The sequence below is a fragment of the Pleuronectes platessa genome, chromosome 7 (assembly GCF_947347685.1).
Source record: "Pleuronectes platessa chromosome 7, fPlePla1.1, whole genome shotgun sequence".
Classification (NCBI taxonomy): domain Eukaryota; kingdom Metazoa; phylum Chordata; class Actinopteri; order Pleuronectiformes; family Pleuronectidae; genus Pleuronectes; species Pleuronectes platessa.
This window is the reverse complement of record NC_070632.1, coordinates 24481589-24501691: the sequence shown is the minus strand read 5'-3', so window position 1 is coordinate 24501691 and position 20103 is coordinate 24481589. Positions and strand designations below refer to the sequence as shown.

Genomic DNA, 20103 nt, shown 5'->3' with positions numbered 1-20103 from the left:
TAAATCATTATTTTTTATTTACTCATATGTCGGGTTAAGATGAGAGAAAGAATTTTCATAATTGCCATGTCCACGTATTAGTGGGTTCAAGATGTCCAACCTGTGACATTTCACTTAATATTGTTGTCAGAGTTACTGATCAACAGAATTTGCTCATTGCTGACTGATCAGCTTGATTATTTTTGTTCTGAGGGGTTTAAAGGTTTAATCGCTGACTGTTTTATTTAAAAGGGACAATTTATGTTTGTTTACAATTTATGCTGAACAGTAGCTGCAAGTGACTGTTAGTTTTCTTCAGATGAAAGTCTCGGGGTTTCACCAGTCATCTTTGGTGAGAAAGAAGAGACAATCATCTCTGTGTCCACACCTCTTCCTCTTTTCTGTCCTCAGTGTTGGGACCACACAGCTCATGTATGATTCATGTTTGCGGTTTGTTGCTTTGAAAAGAGTAGAGTGACTATTTCCACCTTAGGATGTATTTTACAAAGAAGAAAGAGCAATCAAATGAAAGTCTGCATCCATACTTGTAGCCCTGTGAATATTTAAGGCTCATCATGCACAGTATGCAAATGTTGCACAAAGTGGAGATGGTTGCTTTGATCGTCTGAACATGGCCAGCAACAGCTCCCAAGAAATGTATATGCACAGATAAAACAGAGAAAATAGAGGTACTGAAGAGAAGTCTTTATTTTTAGTGCATTTACATTCAGGTAACATTTTTCATGTGTTGCATAGTCCATGGTGCATATTTGGTTTACAATCTTAAGGGAAAAAACTAAAACAAAAACAAAAAACCGCAAATGAAACAGTTACAGCATCATGATGAGAGGCTTGTTTGAGATGAAAATAACGGTTAATTATAAACCAGGATCAATGTCACAGAGAGTCGTGCCAGATGCTACATGTTTCACTTCAAACAAACTCAACCTTAATTTATTGTGTTTTGGGTGAAATGACCAAAACCAAGATTCAGGGCCACCTCTGTTCTGGGTCTGGTTTGAGTTTAAATGATTCAGATCTGTGGTCTGTGATTCAATTTGGATTGGACAAAAATGGATGGAGACACAGCTAATACTGTTTCTGACTGAGTGCAAAATTGAATTTTGTATGTAAGGTCAATGGAAAGACACAAAATGTTTTACAGGGCATGAACTTTCTCAACCTTAAAATAGCAACTTCAAATGAGTTTGACGGTTCACTGACTTGGATATAGAGACATTTTTTCCTGTTTCAGTCCCACTCCTCTCCCTGAACATCTGTCCTTGCTCTATGTAACTTTGGAGAGTCAGTATGATCTCCTATAAGAAGTCTGTAACAGACTGATATTCAAAACTTCAACTGCCAGAATTAGTTCCAGCAGGTTCAACAGTAATACAGAACTCTAGGTCAATCTGAAAACTTTGTGTCAAACACCTACTGTAACTCAACCTTCTTTTTAAGCAGAGCATGGCAGCTATTTCTTATGAATGCAGGAGCTTTGTGGAACATAGCGCTGTGCAGTATGGTCCCCCTAGTCTCTCTTCTTCCTCTTGTCCTTGTGGGAAATGTGCATCTAATTGTGTCTTTCCATTGACTTTCTATAATGAATCATGCTGCCTCTAAAATACACTCCACGAACTCTGTGAACACACACAGTGGTCAAATGCAAGCTGGGAAATATATAGTAATATTTCAGCATCCTAGTTTGTCAAATTGGAGAATTGGGAGCTGCACTTATTTTATTCTAACCCACTCAAACCATGGATCGTAGAGTTTTAGGTTTTCCATGATTTTTTTTGGGGGCACTATAACTCGTCGCCACTCACACACATTCTGACAATGACCCGACAGGCACTAATCATAATGCAACCAGCAGAAGGTCCTTTTCAAGTTAACAACTACTCATTTTAGCATTTGAGCAACTGTCTTTCATTCTCTCTAAAAATCTTTTGTCAGCAGATTGCTGTGCTTCTAGTATGCAGGCTGCCACCGATAAACGCTGACTGCAGCCCTTGAGACAAATGTGATAGTGAAGTGAAATGGTGAATGGCTGTTCCGTCTGGTGCAGTTAGATCCTCAGGTTTCACAGCTGTTTCAGGGATAGAGAAGGAGTCAGATCAAAACTGGAGCCATCAACAAACTAGGGAGAACTGTTTTTCTCAGGTCCTTGTCAGTTTGAATAAGAATGAATAATAAGAGACAGTAGCCGTGCAGCCACTATGGGATGAATGAAAATCCCAAACCTGACCCAACCTGTTGATCCCATTCTTCCAGACTATGATATAGTAACTTCTGCACAATATCTTGGGTTTGGTTTTGAGTAACAAAACCAACAAAAATGAAAAGAAAATACAGTTATACTGATTATTATTACCTATAACATGTGCACGCCATGTCCCACACAGGCTCAAATATGTGGCGTTTCCTGATCTGAGCAGTTCAAGAGTATAGAGTAAGCAACAGTACTAAAACATTGTATGTATTTAATAACAAGTGAAATAACAGCGTATTGTTGAGGAAATAAAAAGGTTTCATATCAGCAATAAATGTCTTCAAAAATATACCACGAACCATTTAAAAGAAGGCACATCAAATGGTTGGTTGCACAGATTCATGTGAGAAACCTTCATTTGAAATTTGTCTGGAAAAGGGCACGCAACACTTTCAAGTAGATCTTGGCTGGTGAGTGGATGAATCATTTTACATCTTTCGCCATCTATCACGGTTTTTGAGTCTAGTTTGATTCATCACAAAAACCCTCAGTACCCTTCTTCATCTTTCAATGAAGAAATACTCTCAAAATCATATATAACTAATGCTATAGCAGCCTCGGCCTACCCCCTTTGGGAGCTGCCATTGTTGTTAATGAACAGTTGTTTCTTGCTATTGCCATACACCTAAGACATGCCTGTAGCTGCCAGTAGTTCCCCCCTCATAGAATGCAGATTGGTACGAACCACTGTGGTTCTGAATAAGATGGATTTTGCAAGCAATCCAGCTGCCTCGCAAAGTTATTTCAAAGTAAAAAAAATGGATCCCTCTGATCCCATTCCTCAGCTCTGCAGCGACGCTGAATCATCATGTCAAACATTTATTTTGCTGTATGTGACTCATGCCACACTTTAATAAACCACAGCTCTATATTTATATATCTACTGATTAACATTCCTCGAAAAACTGATGCAGTTGTCGGCTAAAGATGAAGTGCAGGTTGTTGCAGAAACTGCTGCAACATTCAGATGACAGTTTAGTTGAACAGTGAGTGACACAATCAACCAAACCTTCATCTGTCAACGCGCCAAACCTCTGTGCCATCACACACTCCATTATAAGGAAGTGGTTATTGTTACACATTTGTCATTTTTCAACATTCATTTCACACTAACCACCTTTAACCATTGGTTTGAAGGAACTCTTCTTACATTTCAGAAATACACTCTTTCACACAGTTAGAAGACTGAACACACAGTCATGTCTGTCTGGTAGATACAGTACAAAGCCACAGCCAACATCCCATTAGCTTGGTTTGGTGCAGATACTATGGGCTACATGATTATTTGCCTTTAAGTTTAGTGCAGACATTAACGGTCCTTATTTGATGAATCCTAATGACTTTGGTGATCCCTGCCTTTTGGTTTGATGTTTCTGGCTTTTAGTGACAAATCAAAAACAGCTTTTGCATGTTCTGCTAGGAAATATAGTCCAGATTTGCATGTCCCTCATTAGGATCACTTTGGTGATCCCTGAACCTTTAGCGCCATTAACAGGTAGATTTTCTTCTTTTGTTCAATACTTTTTTAATGGCAAAATACCTGCAAAAGTGACTAAGTTAGCAAATTTGAACATGCTAACATGCCAAAATACCATTGTGAACATGGTTAACATGTTGCTGCTGAGAATTAGCTGTTGCCATTGTTATTATTAGCATGATAACATGCAGCCTTACTGTGTTGTTTGACATTTTTAAGACTAAATGATTAGGCGGAATTAGTACTTAGTCATTTCCTCACTTACTTGGTCGGACATCGTGATTATGGAAAAGTAACGTCTTTACTCAGCTTGAGAAATGACTCCTCCTTTTGTCAGAATGCATCATACGACTGTCTTAACAAACACTAAGTTTAACAGGAGCAGCAGCAACATGACGTGAAGGCTGAAGCCACCTGGGGGCGCCGCACTCTCCCCTATTTCCCGTTGTTCATCCTGCTCGAACTCCCACTCTGTCCTCCTCCTCTCCTGCTCGTCCTCCTCCCCCTCCCTCCACGGCCCATCGTCCTCCTTCACTTTGTTGATGCTTTCGCAGGTTTCGCCCTCGTGACCTTCGTAGCAGTGACAGCGAAACCTGTCCGTCAGCAGCTGCAGGTCGTGTTGAGAGTGCCACCCGGTGACAGCGAACTCCACATTGCTAGAGGAACTGATTTTGTAGCTTTTGGCGCTCAGGTGGAGATAATGGCGGGCGCGGGGGTCCCGTCGGACGCAGCGGCCGTTGCTCTGGCACAAGAAGTCGCTGCAGACCTCAGCTGCTCGCGTCACGTTCATGATGTACTTACCCAGGCGGTAGCTCAGGAATGTCTTCACTTTGGAGCAGTTCGACTGTGGAGACAAAAAAAGACAGAACAAACATGATGCAATATGTGCGTTGGTTTGTGTGATGTGGAGGTCGACAGATATTTGGCCCCCTAGTGAGTAAAAGTGTTCCAAGATTATGATGGTTGAACGATAGATCATAAATAGATTATACAGCTCTAATTCCAGTCTTCTCCTTTCATGCAGACAGGATCACAGCGAGCCAAAACATCCATGCATTATACTTTTCCAAATGTCAAACACACAGCGGCCACACAATGTCAACATCCTATTGTCTGACTATTCACAGAGGCGGTTTGTCTGGATTTAAAAACAAATCAAGGCCCCTGAGAAGAAATTGTTTATCACGGAAAAATACAAATTTAGACTTCAAAGGACTCAACAGCACAAAAGGTTCCAATAGGAGACGGACCTCTACCCAAACAGCACAAATTACCTTTTTCGATAATGTCTGTCATTAGCTTGGACAGATATTTTGGAGGATGTTCTCCGTCTGTGACCCATGAGCATTTATTTTTTGGACGTGAAAGTAGGAGAATGATTAGAAAAAGAGGACACCCACCCTGGATGAGGTCAAGTTCAGGTCGCCCCAAATGACAAATCCCGCAGCACCCAGAGCAGCACTCTCCCCGATGGTGTGGATCAAGTCTTTCTGCAGGAAGACACAAAGAGCAAGTGCAGAGGTCACAACTCATGAACACACTGACACACGTTGAATATCGAACATACTGCAATGACACATGCGCAGTGAATATACAAGGGAGATATTGGATTCATGAATAATTATAACATGATGGGACCGCTTATGACATGACGCTGACATGACATACTGCTGTTTATTGTCACATCGTTCACAGAACAGTATACAATTTATAGTTTTTATTTAATGTACTTAATTCAAGAAGACACAGCTATCTGAATTCTGATCAGAAAAACAACTACATAAATGTATTTGACCAGTGTGAAAAATCATGGAGCAAAGAGCCATCAGGAGGCGCTGCAAATAATTTTCAAGGTCAAGTGAAGAAACAACTTAGCTAATGACTCAAATATTTCAACACAGATATTTCAAAACTTATTTAAAACACTGCTCACACAGTGTGTAGAGCACTGAGGCTGTATGGCTTGTATAAATATCTGGTTGGCTGTGAAGAATTTAGGTATAAAATGAAACCACAACAAAACGGTTTGTATTTGTGACTCTAAGGTCATTTTTTCTGTGCATCTCCACAAGATGGCAGTATGTAACTTCAGGCTGTTCACTGTCAGTATGGACGTCCTGCTGCCAGGAGAGATTTATTTACCGATATGTCTTTAATGAGCATCTTTGTATGAAATGCTTTAGATTGGTTGTGGCCTATGAAGGTTCTCGTCAGGATAGTCATCTCAAAATGAAAACAAATCTCAAGGGTTGAATACAACAGTGATAATAAATCAACTGAACCTAATATTTCAAAGTGAAGAGTGGGAAGTAACAGTTTAAGAGTTTTCTATTGTTACTTAGTTTATTGATTTCTGTGTGATAACCTGTATTATAGGTTTAGACTTCCTTCTTAGGACTCTGGACCTTTACCAAGAGCCAACAAATAACTGGTTGAGAGTCCTGGATCACAGTTTATAATTTTCGTTGTAGTTCATTCTAATGATGTGTAAACACAAATAAATGAGTAAATCATTGGAAGTTAATAATTTGGATGAATCAGTACAAATTTTTACAATGTTATCTTATTAAATATGAATTTCTTATGCAAGTATCTTCAGTCCCTGGTTGATTTAAAACAAAGTTAACCATATATCTGGAGTTAAAATGATTGCATGACGGCTCAAACACAGAAACAGCTCCTTGTGCCTATTTAAACCCAGACTTTATTCTCATTGTCACTTGAGGAGATATTTCAGTTTGAACTGACAGGAACATACACAGTCTTGTAACACCGTCCAACATTCTTTGAAATCGCTTTAGTCGCTCATTCTAGATTTAGTTTTCATCCAAGTCTGCGCTGTTCCCCCCTGTGCAGTCACTGTTCTTTCTGATGCTAAATCTGCTCCAAATCCTAACTGTTCAAATTTGAAAGTCTTAAAAAACTAACTCTTGTTAGCCTGTGAATTCTATTTCAGGCCACATCCATGTTATTTTGTACATCTGCTATACTGTCATTAGTTGACTGTGAGTCAAGTTGGTCGATTTTTGTTTGTTTACAACAAAAACAAGTAAATACAGTAAAAGACTATGATTTCAGATGTTCAAAGAGATACCACACATTGAAAGGTGTTTTTTTGTGCTGCATATACACTACACTTATAAACACATCATAGTGGCCTGAAATACTCATTTATTACTCATTTAAAAACCAAACAACTGAGATATTAGACACATGAAGAGGTCCAACCTTTCAGTCCTGTCCAGGCACAGTAACACTCTAACACCATGACACCGTGAACAGTGCATGTAAGCTCACTTTTTTAATTCACGAATAGGATAAGTCGATTGGCTCGGAATAATCTAAACTGGATTTTGAGTCACATGACAGGGAAAGTAGATCATCCTTTGTCATGTGGAACCTTTAAACTTCACTGGGTTTGAACAAATGAGGGGGAAATCTCTTAATTGAAACACATTGTTTGGGAAATTAACTATTCTTTTGTTCATCAGAAGAGTTGTAAATGTCCAATCTACATTTTGCTCATACTTAATTCCGTTGTAAACCATGTATCTTACTGCGGTGAGGAAGGCCATGGCCTCATCCCGGTATCCCAGCCTGAGGTACACGTATGTGGGGAGGTCATACTCCTTCGAGGTGAGCGAGGCAACACGGAGCGACTCTCTGATCCTGTGCTGGGAGAAGTGAAGGTTGCCGATACTGTTAGAGTGACTTTTCCTGATTGCCACCGAGGGAAAGAGCGCTGTGCTGCTGTTCCACAACCATCCCAGCTCGTCATTCCTCATGCTCTCCATCAGGGGGCAGAAGCCTGTGTAGTTCTGATCATGCATGTTGTAGTTGTGGCAGTCAGGGTAGAGGTAGAAACCCCAGAGCCCATTGGGGCGAAGGCGTGTCCCCAGCTGAATAGTCCTCTGCATGAATGCCCTGGCACTTTTCTCAAACCTCCGCCGTGCCAGCTCCTCCACCTGCGCCGCCGACACATTGACGTAAGCCTTGGCGGTCAGCTCCCGAGACTTTTGCCGGTAGATGTCCTTTTTGTGCCAGTTACGGCTCCACTGAGGCCGCCAGTACTCCCAGTCGATGACAGCCAGGCCCCGGAAGTCCTCTGCAGGGATGAAGTGGTTGATGTCCTGGTAGGCCTTCAGCAGGTGCATGTCCAGGCTGCAGTTCTGTGGCAGGCCGCCATGCACAGGGTCGCCGTGCGGGGTGTAGTAAGGGTAGTTGCCCAGCCGGTTGGCATAGAAAATGGTGACATTCTGGCCTGTCCAACCAGCACGTGGGCTCCCGTGGATGTGGAAAAGACGGTCAAGGTTGGTGGTGACATTGTACTTGATGGTGCACATGTCGAGAGGGGCGTTCCAGGCCGCGATGAAGGGCTTCCGATTGATCAAGGGCAGTTTGGCAGGTTTCTGACCAAAGGTAACGTGAAAGAGCAGAAGCAGCCACGAGCAGGTGAGGCCAACAGGTACAACAGGGTGGGAGGAGGATGTCCCGCCCACTGGCACCACAGGCATTCTTGGGTTCAGGAGGAGCAGCTGTCAATCATCCTAAAGAGAGGGAGATGGAGGGATGGAAACACAAGGGGGATAAAAGTAAATATTTGATTGATCAAACTGGTATAACTGAGTATTCCCAACCTTCAGTTGTCATAGAAACTGAAATGGTGTTGAGTTTGTCCAGTCTAGTTTACCGTAAACAAAGCATGGCCTCTAAGGGACCCATTGTAGGGTAAATAAAACAATTCTTGCAAATTGGACAATCACACAACATAACAAAGTTTTTTTTATATTAAATTTCTACCAATAGATCACTTTCATCTAAATCTTACACACTAAACCTTTAAGTTGTACAAATGGAGATGAGCTTCAGATATTTGGTAATGCCAATGTCAATAATTATGTCAGTCTGCTCCACCCATCCGGTCCAGAGAGAGCAGACAGTGTTTGAACAGCGTCCAATATCTGATACCAGTTTAGTGTCTGAAAATTTCTGAAAGTAAATAAAAGATTAATTCTTTAATAAGTGATTATGTTAATATTGCGATGTATTTCAACACAATTTTGACATATTTAGTAAAAAGAAAATTGTAACCCTCTCATGTTCATTAAGACAAATATCATTTCTCAGTATAAGCGGGTTTTTTATTGGTAATTTGTAATGTTTTTAATGTGCAAAAACATAAATTATGTTGGATGGAAACATATCTCCCTATTGTACAGTATCAGGTGGAAGTTCCATCAACTTCCTCATACTTTCTAACTGTATTGGATTTTTTTTGTTCACTGAGTTTATAGTCGAGTTTATGATGAGCTCAGCGACTCCTCTAAATGTACCTCAAACTGGTCCCACACAACGTCTGCCATGCAAATAAACATCTTTTACGCAGTTCATGAAAACGTTAGCATTTGCTTGTAACATTTGATGAGCTGAGGTGGGTTTCCATCCTTAAGCCTGTGAAAAGTGGCTGGGATGTATTTAGCATCCTAACAGACTGCACAACCTTGTGTAGTAATGATAGATAGATAGATAGATAGATAGATAGATAGATAGATAGATAGATAGATAGATAGATAGATAGATAGATAGATAGATAGATAGATAGATAGATAGATAGATAGATAGATAGATAGATAGATAGATAGATAGATAGATAGATAGATAGATAGATAGATAGATAGATAGATAGATAGATAGATAGATTGATTGATTGATTGATTGGTAAATGATTGTTTAATTTAAACATTTGAATCTCCCGATCAGTGCTGTCCTCAGAGACTCGCTCTAAATATTTTTTTGATAATTTCCATGGCTAACAGGGGTCAGAGGTCACAAAGGGGAAATCAGTTGACACCCAGTGACTGGAACGAGGACTTCAGCTGTACAGACCGCTGCGTTCCTGTCCACAGCTAGTCTCCCTGTGACCAGAGCTGAAGCCTCAGGCCACAATGACAGGCCTTCCTGCCAAATGTCTCAGTGAGGTTCCCTGTTTGCTGTGTCTCTGCGTCGCACATCCAGCTGCTGGAACCAAACATCCAGTCGGAACCAAACATCCAGTCAGAACCAAACATCCAGTCAGAACCAAACATCCAGTCGGAACCAAACATCCAGTCGGAACCAAACATCCAGTCGCCGAGCAGCAGACACACAAATCAGAAGTCTGATTTCTGCACTTAAATGTGTTCAGCCTGGTTTCTTTCTTTGTCACTGAGGGAAATTCAAGAGTTGAATTTTTACCCCACAAACCAAGTGTTGATTTTGTATTCCCTGACTTTCACAACATTTCTTTTATAGCTTTAAAAGTCTGTCTCGCGTTGGGACATTATTTGGATTATGATCACTCCTAAAAGTTTCAATATTTTTGGCTTTGTGGACTTTGGACTTGTTGTTGCCGGACCCCGTGGCCACTGATCCCTGCCTCCTTGTTTTCTAACTCCTCTTTGTCAGTTTTCTCATCTAATGTTTCAATTCCCTTTAGGAGCATCCGTGCGCCTGTAAATATTCTTCCCTGCCCCAGCCTTCATCCTATGTGTGCACTCTGTGTGCTGAACACCTCACCCAGTCACATTACACCTTAAACATTTTTCAACGATCTAGGACATTTTAAGTCAAACTGTTATTAAAATTAAAAAACATGCTACTGTGTTAACAGGGACTCTTAAGCTTCACTTAAAGCATTTAATGCATTTAACCCATTGCCATCTTAAAGATAGCGTGTATGCTAACTTGTTTGAATTACTGAATGGACCATACGTTCTAGAGCAGAGTATGAAGTGTCTGCTTGTTTTTCTTGTTTGAAAGGATCTGTCAAAAGTTACAAAATATTCACAAAGAGTCAAATCAACTAAAGACAACTAATTATAGCATGCTCCATTTGTTTATCTGCAAAATTATTTCACAACTTATATTCATGTTTTTTTAAACGTTAACATAAGATGCCATTAGTGTTACAAAGAAGAATGTTTTTAAAAGGTGTCTCGGCTGTTCTAGTTACTTGGTAGCAGCTGAAACCGTTTAAATAAAGATCATATTATATTTTACACCTCCTCTGATGAAAATACAATCTCATCAGTTCAATGTACACAATTTGTAGCTCTGGATGACAGAAGGATTAGAGAAAATGTTCCATCATTCTAGAACTCTTAAACTACTCTACAGATTTGGTTCTTTAAATGTTATTTGTTCCTTTTTTCCCTCTCAGAGTTATGTCGGTTTGGAATCAAAGTCTTTTCCTCTCTTTATGTTCCTGCCAGTCTCTTCCTGCTGGTTTGGAAATAATTTGACTGCAGCCTTCCCTGAGAATGTTCTGCAGTGTAAATGTATGCATGTATGGCTGCTTAATGGTCCTCTGTTTGAGCTGAAACTGCTTCCATATGAAGCCTGGCAGAGAGAAAAGCCGACATGATTTGATGATAGGAATGTTTCTGATTATGACCATTATTTAACTTGCTTTTAGCCTGTTTTACTTCTCTAACTGAGGTCATAAACGTGTTTTATTTCTCTTTTTAGGTTGATTCCCCATGATTTTTCTGATTGAGCTTGAAATCCCAAACCTGAAAAATACTACGCTGGCTGCCTGGACACCATCAAAGACCACTGTTTACGGTTAACTATCATTATGCAACATTGATTTGTACACATGGGTTGTGCTCCTCTGAAAAGCTTAAAATTCTAGTTTATTCAAGTATGAAATTATCTGAACAGGCGTTTGAAAGAACTTGAAAAGAGACACTTTGTGATAATTGTTTGTACAATCTGCAAGATTTTAAGACTATTTCACACAGCTGCTACATGTGTGCTTTAAAGCCAGGGTTGGCAATCCTATAAAAGAAAGCAAGAGTAGCCGACACATACAAAAAAAAAATGCAACTTACACATCTCACCTCCTCCCATCAACCCGCTTTTCAAAGCTACACCCCTAAAGCACTGAATGACAACTGTTGGAAGCCGACTTTTCCCACCAGACAACTTTATTTTGAATTACTCCAAAATACGTACATTTTCATCAGGCCTGATGCGCCTGCGACTTATGGTTCAGTATGTTCAAGCCTGAATAGCTGAATAACCTTCGCACTGTCGGTGCTCGGGCCCCAATTATGTTTTCTGCCTTACTTTTATAATCTTGCTGGTAAGCCTCTTACAAAACATTAAAGACATTTAATGTTAACCTTTTCTGATCCGTCTCCTATGGTTTGACAACGTTTAGGCAACAAAAGCTAGTTTAAAATTGAAGAAAGATTCTGGTCATGGGTTAATAAGACATCAGCGATGAATGTTGGTGCATGAGATGATGCAGAAAGTCTGATACTTTGTTGCAAATCAGTTTCCAATTTATTCCCAATCATTGATGTATGTTAACTCTGCTTTCCGCAAGCAAATCACACTTGATCATTGAATCAGAACATTCTACTGTACTTCTGTCTGTATAGTATCATTCAAATCTTACACTGTTTGCCAGTGATGTGATTTACTTGGTCAGTAGCTAGTTATTACAGCTGCAGTTTACAGTTCAGTACTGATCAATAGTCTACAAGAAGGCCATAATACGTACAGTATGACGCACAGTCTAGAGTTGTATTGTATGTCATACTGCTGGGTCATGATTCTTCATATAAAATGTGAATAAAACAGTAACCATGGGGGACATTGTACCTATCCATTATTACCTGTGCAGCACACATTTGCACTTTATCTATTCAATTTCCATTTCAATTCAAATAGATTGATTTGATATATCTGACTAAAAGTCCAACAATCAGGGAGGATTGAAATTATTTATGAATTATCAAGCAGCTGCAGAGTCATTTTCTCTTAAGACTAACTGATTGACCAACGTATTGTTGCAGCCCCAAAACACAGTGCGTGAAAACAGAGCCAGTGCTGTTATGTTTCGGGGAACCACACTCTCCCAAACTGTATAGATGGTCTGATTGTCAGGCAATTTAAATGTAATCATAGGCACATAAAAAACAAAAGAAACTTGTGACCACAGTCTGGGTCAACCAGAAAGACTGCACTGGACCAAAACCTTCATGTGCTTCAGTTGATGTTTCTTATCATGATAAAAGCTGGAGGGAGCAGCCTCAGATTAAACACACTCAAGCTCATGTTTAAAGTTTGTCGACGTGAATTATCTATCCAGAGGGGCTTGGAGCCGTGGGTCGGTCTGGCATCGATTAAGATAAGAGTTTGTTGACGTCTGTGGTTCTTGTGGAATGGCTCCACTCATTCAGCAAATACATGGAGAAAAAAGCGAGAACGTCTAATTTTCATATTCTCTACCGGAAAACTTGGGTGAAATCGAGCCTCAGAGGGTTGGTCGGCCTCTCAGCAGCATCCATGAACCAGAAGATGACGCAGGCCAAAGGTCAAGAGGAAAATAAGAGGGAGGAATTATGGCACACCTGCACAGCTTATAGAAGCTCCGAGTATGATGTCCTATCTGTGTTTTCAAACGAGGATTGAAGTAAAGACAGTTTTTATTGTTGGTGCATGGCTCTGAGCACCGCTGCATGACCTCAACAACATCAGCAACCTCGCAGGGTCTCATTTCACCAAGGACTTGGTACCAAAGAAAGCTTTTTGAACTCTGGGGTAAATGAAGCTGACAGTGTGATGGAGGCACTTCTGAGAGGATAGAAAGATGAGAACACTGCGCACATTCAGAGATGCCAGGAGAGGAAGAGGCACTCGCTGGGTTTGATGTGTGGGAATCGAGCCGAACCCCTGATGCCGGGCTGAAGGCCAGACGCCAAAATACCAGATTTTGTCACATAAGCCATCTGTCATGTAAATATGTTCCAACACCAAGTCACATCACTATTTACACAGGCTGATTGCGAATGTGTTGAGCTTCAAATGGCATGACAGTAATGAACATTTCACGCTGCAGTGGAATAATCCAAAGTCATTTTTTAGCAGCCTTTAACGAACAGCATTTCCCGTAAGCTGAAGACCATTCTGGGCTAAACGTGCCAGCTCAACAGAGCGAGCGAGTCAGCAGCAGCACAGAGACGACTGAACGCTGTTGAGCAACTGGAGTCACAAAAATGACTCTGTGGATTTGGACAAAACCAACACTGAATCTGTTTCATGACACCAGAGCCGCAGTGATTTATCTATTCACAGTTTATTTCATTTAATCCCCTAGGTCTTAATTTCTATCAGCGTTTTACAAGGTGCTGTTTTGGAGCTAAAAAACAACAACCAGAAATAAGTTTCATCAGAGCAAACAGCACATCAAGAGCCTAATGATCATGTATTTAAGATTCTTTTCAACAGTTTCACCAGACCAGTAGAGGCCTCAACACACAGAGGGGCCCATGCAATGCTTCAGTTGAAAACAGACCATGAAAATCCTCCAAACTGTAACACGACTCTGAATCAGGACTTTCCATGAATCACACACAAAGCTGGTTGCACCATGTTAACCAGAGCGAAGAGAGGCATATTCTAACAAATATTCCTGGTGGTATTCTGAATGTGGTCGTGATTCATGTTCCTCACAAACAAAAGCCGAAGAGCGGGAACCACCAAGGCAGAAATCTTTCCACTCGGTTGAGCCAAAGTTAATCCAGCTCCAGAAATCACTCTGTTTGGGGTGGATTTGTCAAATGGAGAAAACAGATGGATGATCTCATGAAACAGAGAGAAGACAATGAATAGATCAAAAATAAAGAAAGGAAGGCAGAAAAAGACTCTAGCCAGAATCTGATAAAAACAAGAGCATCTTGAGAGTCTTAGGATCTTCGTTTTAGTAGCTGTACCAAGTAGCTCTTTCCCAGCTGTTTATTTGTCAGTAAGATTACGCAGAGGCTACTGAGCAGATTTCCATGAACTTGGTGGTCAAGAAACAAACCCAGTGTTTCCACAGAACTTCTTCAGTCTATGGTGTCCTCCTGTCAAACATGCGCACAAAGGTCACTCTCACGCACAACAGATTCTGAGTGGCAGATACAAAACTAAAGAGTTAAAGACAAATACTCTTGTAATTGAAAGAACTGCATTGATGCCACAACTGCAGCTGAGACTATGAGGTCTGACTGTCTGTGTTTATGGTAAAAACGTTATGGACCATAGTACTAACATGCAGTAGCCCAACAGCGTGAGCAAGCACGCAGCAATGTTCGCTGCATACACCAAGATTAAAATCTCTGGTAATGAGAAGTGTAAAATAAATTTGGTTATTTATAAAACTGCTCAGGACAAATTACGATACGGCGGGCCGCCATAGTCTAGATCATTTATGGGAAACACTGGAAAACCATTCAATTCAGGACAAAGGTACCGATCAAAAATTTGTTTATCACTTTAAAGATGCAAGGCTTTTAGTCTTTTCACATTTTTCAAACTTTTAGGGAATAATTAATGGTTTTTCAAGGGGGATGATGATTTCATGATCTGCTCACTATTGGCTCAGGTATAAGACCGATTTCAGGAATGAAACTATGTATTCAATTTGTATCTATACAACATTAGAGATGAGAAATAGATGTATGCTCTATTCATTATTTTTTAGGCAAATGCCATTTTGGTAAAATTTTGTCAACCAACAAACACATACACGCTAACATGCCCAGACATTTTTTATAACTTCCTCCTTAAACCAACCATGTATTTAGTGTAAAACATGAAAGCCACTGTTTTCCCACAAATTATCACTTTGTGCATATAAGAAAATATATATTTCAGCACTGTGGTAGCCCATAATTTAACACTTTCAAAAACCTCCTTCTGCATTATGAGTAGTTTGACTTTGAAAGTTAAATTTGGAGAACGGATTATTTCGTAACATCAATATTTGTACCTCGGATGATTGCAATACTTTTTCCACAATTAGCTGAACAAATCAGCTACTCTAGATTTGACATGTTGATCTGGCTCCGTTGTGAATGAGTATCTTATTGAGTGGCTTTAGACAGTAAAGATCTTTCCGCATCTCACTTCAGCGTGGAGCTTAAAGCAGTCCTGAAATCCTGTCAGCTAATCAAGACTCCCGGCTCAGCGTTTGATCTTTAACCTCAGACACTCTAACACTCTGTCTCTGAGGGCAGACTGGAAAACAGCACGCTCCCATAAACAGTGAGGGACTTTTTATAGCCTCCTCTGATGAACTTGTGCTCTCTTTGACGTTCCTTGAAAACCATGACCTCCCGTGTTGTCTGCATGTCTCACCATTTACTGTAGGGAGACAGCGCATCTGCTAAATGACTGAAACTCAACCAAGATTTTCAGCCTTCTTAGCAAAACACTTAACCCACTGAGACTTAAGAATAGCGTGCTCCCGTGTGTCCAATTTCGAAATGAGAAAACCTTTCTTCACTACGAGAGAGTTGTGAGGGGTGACCCAACATTCCTGACATGACAGGGCCCTCCCCTTTTCTCCTCCTCTTCCCTTTTCCTGCATCACCCAAAACAGTGGCTCAAATCCATGCTCCAGCAACCCTGGGTTTAAAAACACACCTTATCTTAATCTTTGTGCGGCAAAATAAAAGGTACTCCAGAGCAACTTGATTTTCAAATTTTAGCCTGATAGAGATGAAACTATGAAACCACGGGTGAAAGTTGCTCCCTGATTTGAACAGCTCACCTGTAGATGCTGCACATCACCAGATAATTAGCAGTCCGCAGGGGGCCTCTTTCCCGGGGTCATGATGGACCTCAGCGCTGTACAGCCATCAGGCCTGCATTCAGTCTGTCACTGTGAAACACAGGCCAGTGAAACACACTTATATACAGCCCAGAGCGGAGAGCAGAGGGAGGAGAGAGCCTCGCGACCACAACACAGCGATTAGAGTGCAGCGAGGGAGGGTGACGAGAGACAGCGAGACACACAGGCAAGAGAAGGGAGGGGGGGGGAGAGAGAGAGAGAGAGAGAGAGAGAGAGAGAGAGAGAGAGAGAGAGAGAGAGAGAGAGAGAGGGAGAGAGAGAGAGAGAGGGAGAGAGAGAGGGAGAGAGAGAGGGAGAGGGAGAGAGAGAGAGACATTTTAAATCCCTGTGAGTTTGCTGAGCTCCTCTAAGGTCTGATCCTCTCTGGAAGAAAAGTCTCAACTCATCCAATTCAATCAGGATCAGAGGGGAAGTAAGAAGTAAACACACAGTTGTCAACAACAATTTTCCTGATGTGTGTGTGTGTCTGTGAGGATAAAACTTTATGTTTCTACAATCAAGTCTGAATCCAGGAAAACATTAATGTCATTTTAAAATTGAAACCAGGACAGGAAAGTGCATTTTTCATCTACAATTTGGTGAATATGAATGTGTGAAGTGTTTTTAGTTTTTTTTCTAAACACAAATATCTGGGTAACTTATGAAGAAAATGTAAGATTGGAAACACAGGCCTTCAGGGCTTTCTATACGAGCGGAATCCAAACCAAGTTAACAAATTCAAAGCAGGAAACCCGATACAAACGCCAGCCTGCTTGGTGAAAAGTCTACATCCACCACAAAATGTTCTGTTCTGTTCTTTTTACCATACCTGACTTTCTGACTGAAAAAAAACTTGATGGTTCATATTTGAACTACAGGCATTTTGACCATGAAACAAGATATGCCGTGCCCTAGCACGTTTGGACCACCACTCTGAGTCGTGAAGGTTCAACATAAACAGTAGATGACTTCATATGTTTGACAGTGGACGAATACAGTTATTCCAGGAAACAGGTTTAACTCCTGTTCTAACAAGTAGTTTTGGAATTTGAAGGTAACTGACAAATAAAGCATCTAGCGTGGCGTCATCTGCACCAATAGCTGAACTTCAATCAGGAGAGACTTTGATTCAACGTTTTAACATTTATTCACATCCACACTGAGTCTTTTAGTGTTTTAGACCCCTATGTGATGTCATCAGGATTAGATGGGGATGAAGCAGAACCTAGTATAGGAATCCACCCTGGGGTCTAGACACTGGTTGAGGTTGAGGATCCAGATAAATCTTTGGTGATTCTGCTGAAGACTGAAGGAGGGTGGGGTGGAGGTGGATTATACGCCTCACTGAATGATGGCTGACTGCGGAAGAAAGGAGAAGGGATTTAAGGTTTGACAGCAGCCGCATGATTGGCTGGAAGAGACTGTGGCAGAATCTGATTGGCCATTAATTAATTAATTAATAAGCAAAGAGAGAGTGAGAAAATTATGATTGAATGAATAGGGGTAAAGTCTTCCTGACTAAACTTATGCTAAGGTGTATTTTTTTACCAGTACTTTCTCTGACCTCTTTCTCTGAAGACTCTAATGGGAAACCCTGTGTCACTATGTCGCTTTTAGAACAATTTAATAAGTAAAAAACACAGAACCTCAACAAGCCCTGAGAAAATGTGTGGAGCAGAAAAAACAGGAAATCATCAGGCTGAGTTAACTAGTATTTTCGAATGCATGTATTCTTCTTTAATTTGTATTCCCATTGCAGCAGAGTGTCACTGTGCTGATTAAATGACATTACATGTGGACCCAGCACTTGAACCCAACCGGAGCAGAGATTCCAGTGGTTAACCACGCATATTTACAACCAAGGAGACAAAAGTTACAGTGAAACCGGTCCCTGCAAGTCCCTCCGTTAAATATACACATGGATTTCCCCTTTTTGTTAGCCGTGTGTTTTCATATGAGAAATATGTCATCCAACTAAACAGCACTTTCATCTAGCAGAGAGCGAGACGCAGCATAGTTTGTATGTTTAATTGCACACAGTCCTGTTAGATTACGGCAGAACATATTATTAAAAGAGAAACCTGACTCCCTCAAGGCATCAGCAAAACTTGTGTTTATTAACATCTTAGATCCTCTGTGTTCATTCATCATGAGCTTTGAACATCAGAGAGTGTTACCATGCAGCAGTCCTGTATGTGCGTGAGGTCACAAATTTCTGAAACAAAGCTACTCCGAATTCTTTCGTAATCTGTCAAATCTCATTAATCTTCGGTCTAGACTAATTCTAACTTGCTAGGACTATTTGTTTTAAAGGGCTCAAAAGACTGAAGAGGCTACAGGAGCCACCATGGCTTCTACTTTTGGTGCTGCTAGATGAGCAGCACAGATGACAACCTGGTTCTTCATCTCCAGCTGATTGGTGGGGGGGGGGGGGGGGGGCAATCCTTTCTGCCTTCAGAGGACGGTATAAACTTATAGATATAAGAAGAACAGCAAATTGTATTTACCATGGTGATTAAAACATGAATTATGCCTCCAACCTGTAGGGGGACCCTGTACATGTGAGAAATTCTTACATTGTGCTATTTTATATCAGCACCTACTATAAACCAATCTCAGATGTTATTTTTTCCTCTCTCCCGGACAATCAGTCATCAGCGATTCCTTCAGATCTTCTCTCTCTACTGCCTCATTTGCAGGTTTCTCTGATTTGCTCCCTGAGCAGCACTTCCAGCACACACTGTGAACAGCATACACAAACAAACAGTTTGTGTGTTTCAGCACTCGTCAGGCCGAAGGTAGAATCTGCCTGGAACGTTCTGACAACTAATGTGAGTCTCCATCAGCTGTGACAGATTGTGGGTTGTCATTACTTGAACTGGAATTATGCGTAACAGTGTTTGGAGAAGTAATCCGTGTTCAAAGTGTGTTTTCTGATTGTGAGCAGCAGGTCCCTGAGGATGTCAACTTTATCTGAATGACCCAAAGCTGTTTTCAATAAGAAGAGCGACACAAGCCAAAGAGTTTGGGAACAACAATTGTTCCAAAGCTTTTCGGTGATAATGGTTAAAAAGGTCAATAAAAAAGTGAGTGTGTTTGACTTGCAAACCCAGTATTTCTTGGAGTTGGAGCTGTTACTTTTATAGGTGTTATTTATTTTTTATTTGTTGCATTTACAGTGTGCTGTCACAAGTCACAAGTCACTTCTGCTAGAAGGTGAATATATCAAAAACGAAGCAAAAAACGAAACGTTCACATTCTTCCCTATACTTATTATATGTTTAGCCAAAGATCAAAGTTGCTGGTTATCACAAAACCCATTTTTCTACCCTGTGAATGCGATATCTCAAGAACGCCTTGAATTTCTTCTACCTTGGTATAAGTGTTCATCTGGACTCAACGAAGAACTGAATAAAAGTTCGTCCTACTCAACATGTTCTTAGCCTCTTTAACACAATATCTCAAGTCTGCCTTCAGGGAATTTCATGTTTTTCACAATTTGACCGGTTTTCACTTCAAAGATGAATGGAGTTCAGTGGTCAAAGATCAATGTGACCCACAGTAAATGACTTTGGAAACAAAATGATGTAGACTGCAGCTGTTCTGGTTGTTGGAGGCACAACCGCAGTGTGATATTTCTAGTTTTTCTTTATGCATTCAATATTTTTGGCTAGTGGTCTTATAATTCCCTCAAACTGCAAGATTTCCTGAATAAATTAATTGTCTCAG

At 40.7% G+C, this 20103-nt stretch overlaps 1 protein-coding gene across 1 annotated transcript; it reads right to left on the bottom strand.

The window, feature by feature from the left end:
* Positions 1–669: 669 nt before the first annotated feature.
* LOC128445120 (hyaluronidase-4) lies at positions 670–16498 on the bottom strand. The gene is made up of 4 exons (XM_053427906.1): positions 16315–16498; positions 7286–8275; positions 5129–5218; positions 670–4572 (listed from the first exon to the last, which is right to left on the bottom strand). Exons 2-4 carry the CDS (start codon positions 8240–8242, stop codon positions 4072–4074), a joined length of 1548 nt encoding a protein of 515 aa, XP_053283881.1. The 5' UTR covers positions 8243–8275; positions 16315–16498; the 3' UTR covers positions 670–4071.
* Positions 16499–20103: the final 3605 nt, after the last annotated feature.